Source organism: Anguilla rostrata, chromosome 9, assembly GCF_018555375.3.
Source record: "Anguilla rostrata isolate EN2019 chromosome 9, ASM1855537v3, whole genome shotgun sequence".
In the NCBI taxonomy this organism is placed as follows: Eukaryota; Metazoa; Chordata; class Actinopteri; order Anguilliformes; family Anguillidae; genus Anguilla; species Anguilla rostrata.
This window is the reverse complement of record NC_057941.1, coordinates 10,984,409-11,003,040: the sequence shown is the minus strand read 5'-3', so window position 1 is coordinate 11,003,040 and position 18,632 is coordinate 10,984,409. Positions and strand designations below refer to the sequence as shown.

At 43.1% G+C, this 18,632-nt stretch overlaps 1 protein-coding gene across 1 annotated transcript in view; it reads right to left on the bottom strand.

The window, feature by feature from the left end:
- The window catches only part of gab3 (GRB2 associated binding protein 3), a 29,080-nt gene continuing 10,448 nt past the window's right edge, over positions 1-18,632 (bottom strand). The window contains exons 2-10 of the mRNA XM_064350365.1: positions 18,057-18,360; positions 10,030-10,219; positions 8,809-9,230; positions 8,277-8,332; positions 7,622-7,880; positions 4,255-4,345; positions 3,543-3,627; positions 2,057-2,170; positions 1-774 (exon numbers count right to left, since the gene is read on the bottom strand). Coding sequence (XP_064206435.1) covers positions 658-774; positions 2,057-2,170; positions 3,543-3,627; positions 4,255-4,345; positions 7,622-7,880; positions 8,277-8,332; positions 8,809-9,230; positions 10,030-10,219; positions 18,057-18,360 — 1,638 coding nt within the window. The 3' untranslated portion in view covers positions 1-657. The remainder of the gene's footprint in view (positions 775-2,056; positions 2,171-3,542; positions 3,628-4,254; positions 4,346-7,621; positions 7,881-8,276; positions 8,333-8,808; positions 9,231-10,029; positions 10,220-18,056; positions 18,361-18,632) is intronic.

Below are 18,632 nucleotides of genomic sequence, written 5' to 3'. Positions count from 1 at the left end.
TTAAGCACATTAATCTAATCTTTTAATTTCTGGCAGCGCCCTGCCCACGGAGGCATAAAGGAGACTGCGTTATATCGAGCGACGCTGAAAGAGCACCAGCTGAGCTGCAGATGGATTTGGCCAAAGCTCAGATTCTCCCGTCTCTCTGATTCTCAGAAACAATTAATGCCAAGGATTCATTCAGATTTACAGTTCCTAAGAATGGCTGTTTTGCACAAAGAAATTATACATCGCAGTAAACACAAAGCATACTTCATTATGAAATGAATCAGAAATGTGACATCCTCACACTGCATTTGCATAAATGTAAAATTATCCTGACAACAGTGCAATTTTTAGTTATCAAAATGCATTTACAGTAACCATCCCTGGCTACAATATTTCATTAAAAATGTTTTTTAATGCATCTGACACAATGTTCGTGCCATTTCAGTGGTATGACTTTTGGTGTAATGTAGTTTCAATTGAATTAAAATTCATAGTTCATACATATCTTTCTTGGACGGTGTGACACTTGCTGTCTAGTACAGAATCATTTCTACCATATTAAAGAATGAATGAGTTATCACTCCCATAGAGTGCAGAAATACAGTCATATGCTGGTGGTTCGCGGTGGGCTGTGCTGTTTGGGGTCGGTGATATGTGTCCCAGCATGCTCTACACTTTGGATTGACGCACATCTGTCCACTCCATCTTAGTGTTCTGCAGAGCCTGAGTCTTCCTCTGGTCCACTTGCACATAGTCCACTCGGTGTTCATCGCTGAGGAATGCCTTCTGAAACACACAAGTAAACAAAAAGAAACAACGTTCAAATCGACTCACTTACCGTTGTACAAACTGTGCGCTTTTCCTCACAATAATATCAGATGACGGTATTATATTTATCCTTGAACATCTTCTGAAGACTCCACGATCTGATCTAGTAACAATGTGGGAATCCCCCCCCCCCCAAAAAAAAAAACAAACAAAAAAAAAAAACACTGCATAATTATCTGAGACAGGACATAAAGTCCCATGTATAAAAGTGCATCTGGAGAGTTCCATGCCACGGCTCGGAGGAGAGCCGTTGGTATTCCTGGCAGGGTTGGGCTGCGGGAAGGCCTGCCGCACGTGCAGCTCTGCCGTTTGATTCACTGTAATGGCACTGACCAACTCGCCACCTCATCACTTTTATTTGCTCGTAAATAAGTCAAATTCACAAACTGCGCATAAATATCGGACGTGCCGCGGCCGCGGTGGGCGGATGCATTTCGCCTTCGCCGCCACGACCGCACCGTCAGCGGTTCGTCAAGCAAGAAATTATTTATTTCACGCAGAATTAAGCATTTCTGCAATCAAAACGAACGAACGTGGACGTGGCCAGAAATTATCACCGCTGTCATTTTTTAAAACTCTCAACTGGGCCATGTTACAGACAAAGAAATTTCATTCCGGAAGTAGTAATGTGATTAATACACCGTGGGTGAAATGAATATTGACTGAAACTGCTGTACACGCAGTTGAAAAATGAAGACAATAGCAATAATTGACACAATTTTTTCAACTGATGTGTCAGCTGAGTATCTATCAAAATGTATGTGAATATGAAAATAAGCCCCTTTGTTAAAGAGAAATGATGTGTAACGTAATATGTAAAATATGTATTACTTTGCTCAGGTATGCCACAACAAGTCTGAATTATTGGGTCATTTATCAATGAAATGAGGGTGGGAATAACTTTGCATTAGAACTACCCGTGATTGCATCAGGTCCACTGTGGGATAATGTCATAAACAGAAGCTCTCAAGAAGCAGTTGCCCGGATACTGCCACAGCATACACATAAAAATTGCTAATTTTTTATTAATTTATCTGCAATTGGCTGTGTGGAAAAGGGGTTCTAACACTACGGTTTATGTGGTCATTAGAAGGAACCTTTTTATAAAAGAAGGTGGACAACGGTACATGTTTGCTATTTTATGTTCACACTGAGATAGACATGCGCCACAAGAATCTGCTGAAAGAAAAAGACCAGCATCCTGCATCACCTGACCTCCTCCTTTCCGAACCCGACTCACCTTCTGCACGGGCGAGGGGGACGCGGAGTTGAAGTCCAGCGAAAGGTAGTCGAGGTTCGATCTCCGGAGCCAGGGAAAGGCGGGGCTACCGTTCACGACCAGCTGCCTGGATTCCTGTGATTGACAGGCCGTGACAAACATAATTAACTTCGGCTTCTGCGCACACCGGCCCTCGCTTCAAAGAGCAGGGACGTTCCCCAGCACAGCGTCCGAAGCAGCGTTTAATGGCTATTTGCTGAACGGCTAAATCAAATTTTCCCGGCGCTAAACTTGGAATCAAACTGCACCTGGAGGCTGTGGTACTTTCGGGGGGGGGGTGGGGGGGCGGGTGGGACGAAACAGCCTGGGTGTTCAATCATTCATAAAGGGCTCAGGGAAAATTATTCCAAATCTACTGTTCTCTCTGCGCTCATGCATTTTACATTTCTGTCATGTCCAATTTAATGGAGGGTTTTTACACGAGATGAGACCGACACGACAAATGATGGAAATGGGAGGAGGCGCAGGGCGCTAACGACGCCCCTGGCTTCGCTCCCCGTTTCGCCGTCGCCGAATTCGCCGCACGGGTCGCCAGAAAGAGCCAAAGGGCGCTGCCCCTTCTCGCCGGCCCCGGCTTTCCGAGAAAAACCGCGGCACGACCCAATTAAACGATGCAAAACCGATCCTGCCAGATGACTCATTCTGAGGAATTGACATGACGGAGACTTTGCTGTATTGCGCCCGTCATTTATGCGGACACCGAACGCAGCCATTGTGCTACTGCTGCTAAAACTGCTACTAAAAACCTGGTCCTTGGGCACGAGTCTTCTTATCGGCATTATCGCACAATATTTACCTGAACCACAATGTATCAAGGTAAAATGAAGCACTGTGTGCTTTTTCAAGCTGTAATTAATAAGATTATGTACCAGCGTTTTCCCTCTCCACCCAAGGCAATCTGGGGAGTCTTGCAGCTAATGATTTGAATGGAAAGGGTCAGAGGAGTGTAAAATACCCAAGTGAAGTTTGATTGAATCTAGAACACAGTATCTATTACTCACAGTCTCGACACAAACTTAAAACAGGAGTTAAACACTTATGGGGTGGGTTGCTGTTTTCATATAACCATATCCAAGTTTACAGAGTACTGCAGTTGGTGTGACATCAGCACCAGAGACATTACTAGCACTGGAAAAACCCAGAACTTCCCCATGTGCAATACAAAAAGGGCCTGTGAAATATATATTTTTAGGGTGTACATCATTTATTTGTTTAGGGTATATACTATTAATCAATTCTTTGCACAAAACGGCAGTAGATTGGTCCCCCTGTTTAAACATGTAAGAACTCGGTCAACATTTTGTCCAGTGGAGATGCTAAGCGGTTTTGACAGTGATGACATTTGCTGCAGATGCAGCCACTCTGATACTCTCGCATGAGACTTCACTGGAAACAAAAGCCTGAATAATAACGTCTCAGTTTAATTTTAGAAGTCAAGTCTCATTACTATTAGAATGCTGCCGTCATCCTGATCTGCTGGAAAGCCTCCCAATGTACGTCTTCTGTCCAGCGGGAAACATGGACTCGCTCTGCTGAGAATTCAAAAAGCAAAATACACACACGCACACACGCACACACATACACGTATGCGTACACACACATGCACACACACACGTACCCGTATGTGTACACACACACATGCACAGACACGCACATGCACACAGACACACACAGACACACACAGACACACACAAACAGATAACATTTAGTTATATAGGAAAAATCATTCAGAGAGGCATCAATTGTATAAATTATTGCAGAGTGTAGAATGGACGATAGCAAGTATATAAAATTTGACAGCTAAGTGGTAAAAGCTGATATATATATAATGAACACAACATGATAGCTTTAAAAATGAAAAGAAAAACGGACACTTTCCAGGCTGGAAAAATAAATTTCAAGTGGGTGAAATGCTATCAAGAAGTTTTGTTTGATGTCATAATGCTCAGATGCTGTAAAAGGCAATAGCATTAGTGCTAGAGTATCAGTAATTCCAATAAAATAAAGAGATTTCTTTTCTCTTAGTTTTCAGATTTAGCCAGATTTAGCTAGGATGCAACGGAAGTCCCCTGAGGAGACGTGTGCCAGGCTGAGGGCTCTGGGCTCATTGTGTGTTTTCAGAGCGGAGAGAGAGGTGTTTCTGTCTGAGTCACACCAACCAGGGTTCCGTAAAGGTCCTTGACAGGGGTAGGTGGGTGGGGCATTCCCGGATCGTGGACAAACCCCTCAAGTCGAGCGGTGGAGGCCGAGCTGTTGACACAGGGAATAAACAGCATGCTATTGCCGTCATCTGCAACAACAGATGAACATTTTTTTACACAAGTTCTTTGTGGTTTCTTTTTAACGAGCAGACGATTTATGAACTTCCCGATGTTTTGTGACATATATTAGTCCTGAAATGCACCAAAAGACCCGTAAGCATTGTTGCCCTTCAGACCTGGAGTCTGACACTGCTGGTCAACGCTAGTAAATGATGCGCAATCCCTGCCCTGCAGGCCACACTGCATACCGCATTGCGTACTGCAGGCCGCATTGCAACGCGCAGCCCATTGCGCACGGCGCCTTTCTCCCCTCACGCAAAAAAAAAAGCGCATTAAATTGACCCATTAATCTGCAAAGCCTTTGCGACGTGTGCGAGAGCGCACATTTCTGAACCCACAGCTCACGCATAAATTCCATTCGAGGGCGGGGGTTGCCATATCCGTGAGTGCTTTTCCTCTAGCTCCAGAGCTGGAGGAGGCAACACGGTCGGTTTGAACTTCCCCAGCGGATTGTGTGTGTGGGCTTCGGATTTAATTAACGAGACCTGACAAATGGCTCCGGGGCTCAGGATCCATCGGGCTGCTTTGATTTGCCGCGTTAGAACAGGAGCAACCCACGGAAAACACTTCACTCCGCCGCAGTTTCACAGACCCGCGTGCTCTCTCCTCTGGGTACCTGGCTTTGCGCAAGCGTTGAACACACGTTACACTAATGTTTCCTGTACTTTTGGAATACCAATACCCTCTTTGACTTCTCAGTGAATTGAGAAACTTAAGACTATTTCTATACGTTATACTTTTACTATGTAAACCATCAGCTTAAGTGTAAATACAAATTTTTTAGTTACATACTGTATATTCACATAATATGTATGAGTTACTTTTTCGAGTAGATACTGCACCACACATTTTCTAGTCTTACCTGTGCTAACACTATAACCTCAAATCCATTTGCCAGTTAAAGGACTACACACTTTAAATCTCCCTCTTGCATCCACTATGTTACTTAGCTTGACGTTGTAGGTTTATGTATTTTACTACTATCGGCTGTGACGCTAATGACTTACCATCTGTTCTGGTCCTTGCCCAAACATTTATGCGTGCACTTATGTAAAAGCAATAAAAGCATCTGCTGAAGGGCTAAATGTAAATGTAACTCTTGAATATAAATGTAGGTGATCCAAATGCATGCATTAAGTTAGAACGTTATGCTTGATTGAATGAATGCATATACTATTTGTTTTCCATTTTTCGACAGTATAAATTCAGACTATAGACATCTGAAAAAGTACTTAAGTGCTATTACACACAGTTTATATTTATGTTTAAAGTTTATGTGGCTAGGGCAGAGGTGGTTTTTAACAGTCTCGTTTTTATGTTGTGTGAGCTAATACGGTGTTATATTTCATTTGGTCTCACCAGAGTAGAAATCCCCCAACTTTTGTATGTCTCAACTCAGTGTAAAAATATAACATCAAATTTAAAATCTTGGGAAACTGGGGCATTCAGGGTTTTCTGTAACGGTTTAACAATTTTAATATTAAATTCATTCAAAAAAGAAAAATAAATTATTATTATTTTTTTTAAATTATTTTATAATGATGTTTGTGATTGCAAATGATTGTGCCCCCATTACGGTCACGCCGATAGAGAAACCACTGACCTTTTAAATGGCACGGCTCAGGGTGTGTGTGCAATATTTCACTTTCCCGAGACATCCCATCGTGCTGATTAGACAGGAACACGCACGCTTGTCCCGTTGTATTTGGACAATCCGAATGTTTGTTGCAAAACACAGCCTTTTTAATGGAGCGGAGACCGACAACAAAAAAGGTCAACTGCCCGCAGAAAAGTAGGTCATGCGATTGGCTTCTACCTGGGTGTTGAAACCACAGCCGTGCGCTCACCGCAAAAAGGCTCAAAGTCGTCATCCCTGTTTGTCTCCTAAGTTTAAAACTGTGGTGGTAGCCAACTGGGCAGCGAATGGAACAGCAAACTTTACAACCTGGCTAGACTGATCTGCTCCACAACCTCAAAGCGAATGACTCTTCCCTCTCTGCTTGGTCGCTTCCCCCAGCCACGACGCCTGTCTGTACTGGTGCCCCCCAGTGGCGGAACTTCCACAGTGGTCAGGACAGCAGAATCATTAGCCGTCTTCTGACCCAGACTGAAGACCCACGTCTGCAGACTGCATCTGTGATCCCCTCCCTTCCCCACCCCGTAACACTCCCACCTTCAGGTTAAGGCGTTAATTTAGGTTAAGGCATTTTTTAGCTCATTTTTCTAAAGTTTCATCTTCTATCTTCTTTTAGGGTTCATTACAGATGCAGTGTGTGCTGCGTGAACTTTGGTTCTAGGATTGTTATCTAACGCAACTGCTTATATTAAGTAGGTGCACACACTTACACTTCAAAGTGTCTGTTAAATTAACGTAATAATGTAATATCTGCATTGAAGGATACTTTAAATGTAAAGGTTTCTGACAGCCAGCTGGCTTTATAATGGCTGGAATGGGGACATTCAGACATTGCGGTTAAAATAAAGAAAATACTCCAAATGACTCCAAAAACCAGTGCGGCAGAGTCACACCGTTTTTTCGGAGGCTGTAAATATGAACAACGTTAGTACTTCTTTCCTTTCACCATAGGGAACATTTCTAATCAAAATAAGATTGCACATTATTTTCTGGAGAATAATTGGGTAATATACGCAAGAACAACCGCTGAAGGGGCAACGTTGCATCACAGTGCATGCAACATTGACCCTTCAGGAGGACGGAGTGTGGCACAGTGGGTAAGGAACTGCGCTTGTAACCGAAAGGTCGCAGGTTCGAATCCCGGGTAAGGACACTGCCGTTGTACCCTTGAGCAAGGTACTTAACCTGCATTGCTTCAGTATATATCCAGCTGTATAAATGGATACAATGTAAAGTGCTATGTAAAAAGTTGTGTAAGTCGCTCTGGATAAGAGCGTCTGCTAAATGCCTGTAATGTAATGTAATGTAATGTAATGCAACACCAAATGCTCATATACCAGCTATTTTAAAGCCGGAAGATTATCATAAACACCTCTAAAAAATGTTAAACGTCATTGCACGCCAAAACTTTGCAGGCTGGTTGGAAAACATACTCTAAAACCGAAACGCTCTAAAACTGAAGGACTCCAAAAAAGTGAACTATCCCTTTAAGGCCACGGCTCTTGCAGTGAGATGAGGCCTTTGCTCTTCGAAGCCGTCTGCGTCTTGCTGCCGCCGAAGCCTTCTCACCTCTCCGTCGAGGCTTGAGATCCCGGTTCACCGGCGGCGGCTCCAGGTCGACGGACAGGCCGCGCGGCGGGGCGGGGGGCGGGGCTGCCTCGGCGGCGTCGGAAAGGAGGAGCTTAGCGGAGATGGGGCTCATGGGGATGTACCCGTCAGGCGTGGCCTCCGGGGAAGGGGCGGGAGTCGGGGCGCCAGAGCTCATGGGGACGTAGGACTCTTCGCAGGAGTCCGTCCAGCTCGGGCTCTGGACGGCGGCCGGCCCAGGCTGACACAAAAGGGTCATGTCAAAATCACAAGATCTTGGTCACCTTGACAACTGTTTATCCCCGAAGGCATGTCCTGAGTTTTAATGTACAGCTCAAGAACCATGTGGGTTTGTGTCTGCAATTTTTTTAGTATTATTTGTTTTGCTTGACCAATACTGCATATGCAGTTATTCTGGTTACTCTACCCCTTCTGTATTCAACTTCTATATTCAACTTTTATCAATTCTGTGGTATTCATTTCATTGTACTTCTGATATGCACGATATTGAATGTGTCACACCATATTACTCTTTAATAGCTCTAGTTAAGTCTGTGAAAATAAATTAAATGAGAATAAAATAAAGCTACTGAGGGATGATACCGTAATGAATGTACAAGAAACTGCGATTACTTACCAAATTAAGACTGAGCCTTTTGTTCCAGCTTCTACCTGAACTGCTCTCAAACTCCCCTAAGAATGGAAGCATAGATGACATCTTTCACAAGCAGTTTTAATCATGCACATTACAGTATGTGAAATGCATGCACCGGCTTGTGGACTAAAATAATGCAGGAGAAATTAAATGAAAACTTATTTTTACATATTGGATGGGACTCAGATGTACCAAACAAGCTATACAGTGTGCAGAGTGGATCTCTCTCAGAAATGGGAACTGAGTGTTCATTTGGGTGGACACAACAGACTATGATTACAATTAGGCTACAGTTATTCAAGCTGAGAACTAACTCACCCTGGATTCAGTTGACAACTTTGCTAATTCTTTTCTTTACAAATATAGTTTGGCATATTCAGCTGTTTGCAGAACATCACTGGACTTGGACATGAAGTGGTCATTTCAAGCCCATCAGTGAAGTCACTTTAATAATGCACTTGAGACAGAAAACTAAGATGGCCCCAAAAGCGGGGAAGGGTGGGGATGTGGGTACCTCTCCTGACGTGGTCGAGGCCTGAGAGCGAGACCCTCCGGGGGATGGGCACGGGCTGGCTCGCGAGCACCCCCTCGTTTGGCCGCCGCTCGGAGAAGCGGCCTGGCTTGGGGGGCCGGGGCGGGGGTGCGAGCCCGTCAGCTCCGCCCTCTGGGACCGGGGCGGAGGAGAGCCTGTCGAACCGGAAGACGTTGGCGGCGGGGCGGGGGCCGTGCGGGGAGGAGGCCGAGGAGGAGAAGCCGCACGGCCTCTCCAGGGGGGTGGAGGCGCAGGGGGCGCTCAGGGGGGGGTCCGTCACCCCGGGAATGAGGAAAGGGGAGAAGACGGGGTTGGCGCAGAGCGGGGAGGGGAACGCGTCCTCAGGGGTGTACTCGGCAGAAGTCTGCTCCAGGGACCGCTCTGAGTTTGAACAGCTGTTGCATCTAAACAGCACAAACGCAGAGGCAGACGCCATTAGAAAACATTTAAGGCTGATGACACTTGATTGACACTCCTGTCAAAAACAAGAGAAATTATATAATCCCTTTGACACTTCAGTGCATGCACAGATATTTTAAAAATTACACGCAAATGTCTTTTTGCAGGAACCAATGTTATGAAATTTGTTATGGAAGTAGTTCCTGATTTATTACAATAGTATTAAATTGTGTCCCTAACTACACGAATCAAACAGTAAAACAGTACAACAAAAAAGGTAGTTAGAAACTACTGTCCTCATAGCGTGTGAAGGCCCTCCTCCTTAAAACAGGAAAGTGACTGCCCATTGGTGTCACATGACTGGAAGCTGTTCATGGCTTGAAGTGAATTTTCACATTCCCAAATAAATGCTATAGGTATGACACTGATTGCTTTTTGTTGTGACCTGTTTTTCATTCATTATTGTCTTTTTTGCAGCAACCTCTATTATTCATTCGGGAGAGTGTAGACATGTGTGTGCTTTCCTCTGATGCTCTGCACAGACACGAGTCGACGGAAGACACTTCATGTGCAGCTCAACAGTTGGCCTGATGGACCAGTGGGGATCAGCAGTGAGCGATGGCACACCCGGCTGACTGATCCCCTCCCATCCCATCCCATTATGCGTCAGTCTGTGTTTGGTTTTGGTGGGGCTGCTGGCTGAAATAACCTTATGCAGTGCACCACTTCCACAGATTCAGGAAAAAGCCCAGAATGATACAGAAGCTTCTTTTCCTGGTTCTCGAGGCAGACGGTCACACTTGCCTGGTCGCGCTGACCTTTCCCGTTTCGCACTGTGACAGGAAGAGGTAGTCCAAGGGCAGGCTGGATTCGGACGCGCTGCGACTCTCCTCCGTAGTGTTGCCATCGGGCGTGAGGTCTTGGCTGGTGACGCGAGAGGTACGTGGGGAGACGGGCGGAGAGGGAGGGGTGTGAAAAAAGCTGTCCACAGACTCTGAGAGAAGGAGAGAGATAGAGAAAGACTTTTTGAAGCAAAATTCACATTGAGTGTCCTTTGAGTGAACATTGATGGACAACGTGCATCAGTAGTCAGGACCATTACAGTGCAGTTGTATGTTTATTACACAGACATTCACACTTGCTAAATTCCTGAACATACAGATATCTGCCCATGCAAACATATACACAAGCACACAAAAGCACTGAGTGAATGTTATGCATGAATGAGTACTTTTGCTTGATTAAGTTTTTTCAGATTCAGATTGACGCCAACCCTGTCTTCTCCCCTTTCCTCATTCCCGGGGTGACTGCCATATCAATACTGCAACTTTATTGCAGTGTTAGTGGTTTTTTTTTTTCCATTTTAAATTAAATTAAGGTAAAGTAACACATACAATATTTTATATGTATTGCATAGCATTGTCCTTCTGCCTTTAATATTTGTGCAAGTCAAAAGGCATATTTGTGCTGCAATTACATATATGTGCCAGTAGGAGGTGCATGCCAGTTCTATCTGATTTATTCACACCGAAGACTATTTTAAAAGTGCAGTATGTATCAGTGGCTGTCCTCAAAAATTAGTCTGAAGGCCAATAAGCAGATGCTATTAGCAAACATATTACACCAGTCCCTTGAACACCAAAGAAAAACACAGTCATCACTTGCAACAGGAGCATATTTCCAGTCTAAATACTATGCATAATGTAGGGACAACAGCTGTGAAGATTGTATTTGTGTTCCGTGGGCGTTGTGTTGTCTGTATAATTGTCAGAAATTCATTGCCTAAAATGGTATGGCTGAAAATAAGAAACAAACAAATGAAAGAAGAGGAGGGAGAATACATGCAAAATTGCTTAGTGTGTTCTCCCCGCTGGGGTGAGAAGCGATAACGGCATTAAAAAATGCACAAATGATGCAAAACAACCCATATTAATCCTAGTACAGCAACCAGTGGGAAATCAGAATGGAAATAAACACAGATCTAAGCAACGATTAGTTTTAAAATGAAGCAAGGAATATTCACACTTCTTACTTTTAAGATATTTTCAAACAGGCATAAAAAAATAATTGTTCTGCAGTGAAAACCAGAGTGCCAACATACACACAAAAATACTTCAGACGAGGTTATAAAAACCCAAAATGGCCTTGTGTTCTCTAATGCAGGGTGGTATGGAGCACTGGGATGAGAAACATAGTGTGACAGAGCTTGAGATCTGAGAGGCCCCGTTGAAGAGCGGGGGATAGGTGGTGCCTCCTATTTTGGGATAGTCATGCTGTTTCTCCTCAGGGACACTGCCAATGTGGGTGGATGTAAACTAGTACCGATGTAGTCAGCTGAGGACTGACTACAGATCAAGAAACAGACAAAAATAATTTTTCTGACCTGAAAATAAGTTCTATGGCACCAAAGGCCTAAAATGTCAAACATAATCTTGAATTAATTACAAGTAATCCATACTCCGGCATTTGAATGAATGCATTTGATAATACACAAAAGTAGACTTTATTAATACTTAGCTGTATCAGTGCATTAATACTACATTATTGTAGAAAGTAATTGTGAGTGTGAGCGTGACCGAGTGTGCAATGTCACTGCACCTGTTTGAAATTAACATGTAAATTTACAGTTGTGTCAAACTGAAACAAAACCACCCACAGAAAGTGCTCGGCTATGTTTTTAGTGTCCTTTCCGCAGGAGCACGGCCAGCTGTTAACGCACGCTGACAGGACTGCTGTGCGGGTTCTCCAGCCGTTTGTATCTCGTTTAGATGCTGGAGGACAACCGTCCGCAGCACGTCTCATCTGACAACGTGGAAAACCCACATCAGCTTCGATGCTGCACGCCAGTGAGTGCCCTTCAACCGAGTGGTGACTCACTGTTTGTGGATGGCCGGAGAATTTTGTAAAGCTGTCGGTGAGGGGGTGGATGAGGGCGGCGATGACTGGATTTAGAGTCTGTCTCTGAAGAGGGGGCAGTCCTTCATAGTTTATGTGACTCGTGCCTCCTACTCCTCAACATTACCAGCAGTGCTGACTACTGGTAACAAAAAACCCCAGACAAACTCTGCCTGTCATGGTGTAGCAGAACTATAATATGTTTCTTTACAAATAGAACAAGGGTCTTAAATACAGTAGTAACTTTAGTTCGGTGTGGTTTGCTGTCCATCTTGGTAGGAGGAGCTCCTGTTTCCTCATTTCGTCAAACCACACCCTTCACAGCAGAATGTTATTCTGCTTTAACTTCATACGAGCAATACGAATCACCGACATCCATCACAAACATGTACAAACTCCTTGTCATTTATTTCCTATTTTCCCTGTTGACATTGAAACGACCATCAAGGGAATGGACTTGAAAATGAGCTTTGGCAATGTAAATATGTAGAGAGCATCAGAGACGGTTGTTGCGTCCACTTGGAAACAATGTAATCTGCGCTTGTCCCTTTCACATAAACCAATAAAGAGAGTTGCAAACCCAGTTCCCTAACCATTACACTACACTGGCCCTCCTCAGACTTAGACAGGAAGAGTGGAAGGAGAGAGGACACATGCAAGCTTGGAAGAGAGATTTTGACTGAAAGCTGAGGAAGGCTTCAAGGCCTGGAATCCTGCCTCTCTGAAAAATTAAACGGTTTACTAATCAATCACTAAATTCCTGTGAAACATGAAGTACATTATTTCAGTAATTACTGTTGTAAAAGACCAGACCACAGACCAAATCCAGGTAAATTATTCTGCAGAATCACCTATACCTCTCAAAAGCAGTAACATGATCATGAACATGCTTAGCTTTAGGACCCTGAAGTTCTTTCAGGGCCACAAAAACGGCAATTTGCATAGTTTCACTTTCAGAAGAGTCAAGAACATCCCTCAATAACTACTACCTCCTACTGTATAACTATCTCAGCACTGTCACATTAATTGGTTACTTCCCTTCTAGCCAAACATTACTGATTACTAAGGTTGTAAGGGGACACATTGGAAAAAGACTTAAAATCTGAAAAGATTAAGACCGTTAGCTAAGTCTTATTTTTAATTATTTTTTTGGTTGAATAAATAATGACAAAATAAAATCTGTGCTGTGATATTTGTTACATCAGGTTAAATTTAATTTCTTGCATGCATTACTGCATGTATATGTAGGGGACATTCACAAAACAACCCTTCAAGTGATTCTGCTTGAAGAGTGCTGAATTAATTATATTCTGGAACGGACAGTTTCATCTTTAAAATGAGTTCCAGATTTTCCTTTCATTTTTGAACAGCAGACAAAGACAAATACAATAACCTCTAATGAACTCAAGCGAAGCACTGGACTAAGCAATTAGTCTTCATTCCTGTTCTGGAACACAGGGGTTTCATCTGCCCAACTTTTCTGTATCATCTGTATCAGAATACAATTCAATACAATTCCCCTGATGAAGTAGAAGTCAAACTCCATAATTTCTTCTTCTATTGAATATTACCGTGACAAAGTTACATGTTTCACCCAACCCAATGTACACATCATTGCTTCTCTACAGAAAAAAACAGCTTGAACAGACCTTACAGATTTTTAAATAATAATTATAATAATGAAGAAGAACCAAAATAATAATAATTCCTTGACTTAAGAGTTTCAATGTAAAATGTTACATTACATATTTTTTTAATACTCTGTGACAGAAGTTGTTTTACAGAAAGGTAATCATTTGCCAAATGAAGGCAGGTACATTATGACCACTGTCCTAGGTCAGTGACTAGTATGGTATCAATCACCTCTATAGACAGCAGTGCAGGCCCAAATGACCCTGACCGACAGCCAAGAAAGATATGCACCCTTACCCACGTTAACCAACTCTGAGAAGCTGGGCTTTCCTTTCAGTTTAGTTCATCTTCTCAGAGAAGTGTTTCACCTCAACTTACTTCCACTGTAAATGTGCTTTGTCAAACACATCAGTTTAAAAAGTATTAATGTGCTGTGTGCACCTTTTCTATTTTATCAAATGTCTGTATTATGTAATGCATACCTGTGTATGAACAAATTACTTTGAGCCACCACTATGCAAAATAAAATGACCCTTTTCAACATGATTTTTCTATTGCTGTGTTCATACAGCATATGTATCAATTTTACATGCTGTAATTTTACATGCTGTAATATTGCCCAAGATATGTCTGAAATGCCTGTATAATTTTTTTTATGATAGGGACTGAAATAAGAACCATGCCAGTAACAAGAAATACAATATTACAAAAATAACAATAGAAATAATACTGATCAAAGAAATGGCTGCCCTTCGAAGCTCTCTGCAACTCAAATTCTACTTAAAAATGTCAGTTTAGGAGAGTTATGTGGGCAGCACTGAAGACCACTGCATAACCTCAGTGTATTAAATAGTTAACAAGTTCTCCCTATTTCACACCTGACATCTTTTGTCATCTTTCTGAAGTAATGTGTAAGCTTGACTTTGGACCTACTCCTTCTCACTAAATCCCTTCTTTGAAGATTAGTCCTGCAGTGTCTGCCTCGTCCAGACAGAAATATTTTACTAAGTGTTTCAACAGCTCTTGCATCAGGACGTGCGGTTGCGTTGGTACTTACGTAAGAGAACAGGCCAGAGCAGGTAACCTATGAGTGCTCTGGCCTAACTGAACCAACGTGTGTGGAAATTTGACTTACGTACAGATTTTACTGTTGAAAAATTCAGATGGGACAGAACCCTTTTTTCCAGTAAAGCGGGTGAGCCCTGGTTTGTGTGAAGAAATCAAGTGATTCAGTCTGTGATGAATCACACACATGCATGCACGCACGCACGCACGCACACACACACACACACACACTCACACACACACATACTTGTTTACCAGACTGTACCATACCACAATGTCCAAATTTAGTAAGTGCCAAGGCAGCTTTGTTTTTCTATCCTTAAAAAAAGGCCAATTAGCTGTGCTTTAGACCTAACAAAAAATAAATAAATATTGACAGAAATATTTGTGGCTGGCTGTGAATTGCATTTGCGTGAGAAAATATTCCAAAGAATTTAAAGCATGTCATAGAACGTAGAGGAGTTCCCTGAAACAAATTACTGTTAAACATTGCACTTGTACTCCACCTAAACACCCACACCCACACCCACCCTTTCAACACACGCATGCCCACGCATACAGCTCTCGAAGATTTACCGCAAGCAGATGTCAAAAGCACAGAACATCAAAACACAGAGCATAGCGTTATCAGTGGGAACACAAACATAGGAACAAACAAAGAACTGTCTTGCCCATGTGGAGATGAAAGCTGCAGTGAACCACATCGATGCAATGCATGCTGGGACAGGGCCTGTTTTCTATAAACAGGCCCTTGTGGCTCTTGTGGCTGTGAAGCGCTACCTCCTGATTAGAGTCTGAGCGCTAGATGAAACCTCAATCCGTTCAATCCACGATGCATCTAAAAACAGTTTAAAGAATGTTTTAAACAATTTAAAGAATGCTTTCTATGCAGAGTAGACATTTTTATGGTATAGTAAATACCAAACAATTAATAATTAGAAAAAATAATTGCAAGGATTGTTGGGCTTTTCCTGAGAAATACAACCTAATGGGCAAGAACAATCTGCAATGTCATTTTTTGCAAGTGTACTATATCGCTATTATGTGTAGGATTCATTAATCAGAGCATGTGCACCCTTACATAATTGCTACACTTAAATTATTGCTTCAAAGAAAACCGCCCATCTGCATAATATTAAGTGTCACGCTGCTTTGGCCACTAGGCCAATACTCATGCTTCACGGGCAAGAGCGTAATCATCTTGAAAGTCACCCCTCTGCGGGAAAAAAAAGCTTTGACAAGAGATGCAGATAATCACTCCATACTATTAAATAACAGTTGCCGCTAGCCTTGCAAATTTATTTCCCATTAAAATGCATTACTTTTAAGATTGACTTGTTTGTTTTTATTCTTCTACAGTCTAATTTCAGACTAGCACCTGCACTCTTCTTGGGCATAGCCTCCTGTACCAGTCTTAAATTTCTCAATGTCAAACCCCCTTCCCTTAGACTTAGACAGACAGTTCTGAACAGCTTCGCTTCGGTTCTTAAGGATGCTTGAGCTGCAGCGGTCCACCCTGAGCATACTTAAGAACCAAGAGATCACACGCGCTCGCGATCACGTTTCGCCTCCGATGCGGCCTGATTACGACGGCGTGGTGGGTTTAATGAGCACCAGGGAAGAGAGCCGCACGCTCATGCTGCAACCCTGAGGAGCACAGCGTACAGCGTGGATCTGCTTTCTGCACTGCAAAGCATGTCATATTGCAGTTCATTTTTTCAACAGAGCATTCAGTTGGAATGATGCGAGCAAAGATAATCAGCTTCACCTCCCAAGAATCAATCAAGTGTCAACACTTCTATGCATTTCGCTGTTTCAGTTGGAAAATGATAATATAACAATATAACCCTAGCACTCTGACCAATCACACCAGACCCAATGTCCGGACCCTATCACACTGACTAATCGCATCAGCTCTGATGCCTGGACCCTATCAGACTGACCAATCACATCAGCCCTGATGCTCAGATCCAATCACATGGTATCATTTCCCATGATTGAGACTACAGCATACCCCTCTAATTTCCATCATCCTGAAAGCGATGGAAAGATATCAACCAGAACTGTAACTGCAGAGACTGGCACCGAGAGAGGTACAGGATATCTTTCAGCCCGGAAGAAAGTGCTTTTCACCTGTATATTAAAGTCGAGTCCCATACATGCTATGAATTCATGTGCAAATGTTTTTACAGGCCAGTGAACAGTGCTGCAGCATCAATGCACAGTGCTGCAACATCTGATATGTAACCAATTACATTTCATCCTCAGAGCTAGGGGCTAGTGTTCATACCTTGTTGAGTCTCACACATCAAGTAACTTACAGGAGAATGTTTTCCAGTACAGTTTTTCTATTACCCTTAGACAGACATGCCCGAGGCTATTTCAGACCTTCCATACTCGGAGCAAATTTATGTATGCTTTTTCACCGAGCTCCACCAGACTTGAGCAGAATATTAAGAGCTTGTGTGCGCCCGAGAGCCAGCTAATATGCTAAAGGGAAGTACTCACCAGCGACATGAATAAACCTGTGTTCTCTGTCTCAAACTTTTTTTAATCCTTGGATGATAACCTGATCAAATAGGTACTATTTTTAAAGATTTTGTTTTGATCATATTTGAGACTTAATGCTAAATGGTACGCAGTATAATGAACCTGTCATAGAGAGCTAGGTTAGGAACAGTTGGTAAGAGTTTGTCATTTCTGCCATGCCAAGGCCACAGTGGGTTAAATGTGCTCCTTGCTGGTATACAGTTAGCTAGGTTCCAGATTGAGACTTTTCTGTTGGTGAAGGTACAGTTGTGGAAGTACAGCACTTATAACTGCGCATCGTCCTAGCAATTAATGTACTCGACACCACATATAACCCTACTTATAATGTCTACATAGCCAATAAATTGGTTTCCCCTTTTCTGTAATGAAGTTTTTTCATTATTCATGTCTTTGATGGTAATCCTTGTAAAAAAAAAAAAAAAAAAAATCACTCTTTTGAGCAACCTACTCTATGTTAAGAAGTGTTAGCTGCAGCACGTGTTTCCAGTGATCCTATGACCATATGCTAATGAAGTGTAAAAGCGCTGCTAAGGTGGCATATGGGGCCATGCTTACTAAGCATGCCACAAATTACCAGCAGTGCCGAAAAATTCTGCATCGACACACGTTCTCAATTCAGGGTGGTATTTACTAGAGACTGGTTTCCTAAACAGTAGGATTGCTGAAGATTATTGTGTGAGCCCCTCTACCTGTCTCATCGTCCAGAGGTCCGAAGTGACAGATCTGCCCGATGCTGTGCACCCAGCTGTTCATCTCCTCCTCGGTCTTGGCCACGAGATAGAAGACTCGAGAGGAGGTCTTGACCACGAAGAGGTGCTGGTTCTGGAACTCGCGCCTGACGAGCCGCACCTCCGTGTGCATTTGAACCTCGCACTCCTTCAGGTCGATGGTGCGGATGGGCTTTTTGGAGCTCTTGCTGCGGTAGTACTCCAGCACGTCGGGGTCCCCGCTCATGCGACCCCTCCGCAGCACGAACCAGCGCTTCCTCCAGGCCTGGGGGGCACAGGACAAGGAGACTCAGGAGAGAGACACAAACATGCACCTCACGGCTCTCATAAGCAGGTTCCCATTCTCATTCCTATCTGTGACTTTAGGCTTGTTTATTTTAAAAAATAAAGGGACAATGCACATTAATAAACCTAACATAAAATGTGTCAGATTTAGCCATTAGGGCTAGTTTTCACCTGCAGTCCCTGACTGACACTTGTATCCAGGGCAATGACTGAGGTATGACCAGATAGCTTTGTGTCCATGTATTAGCAAGC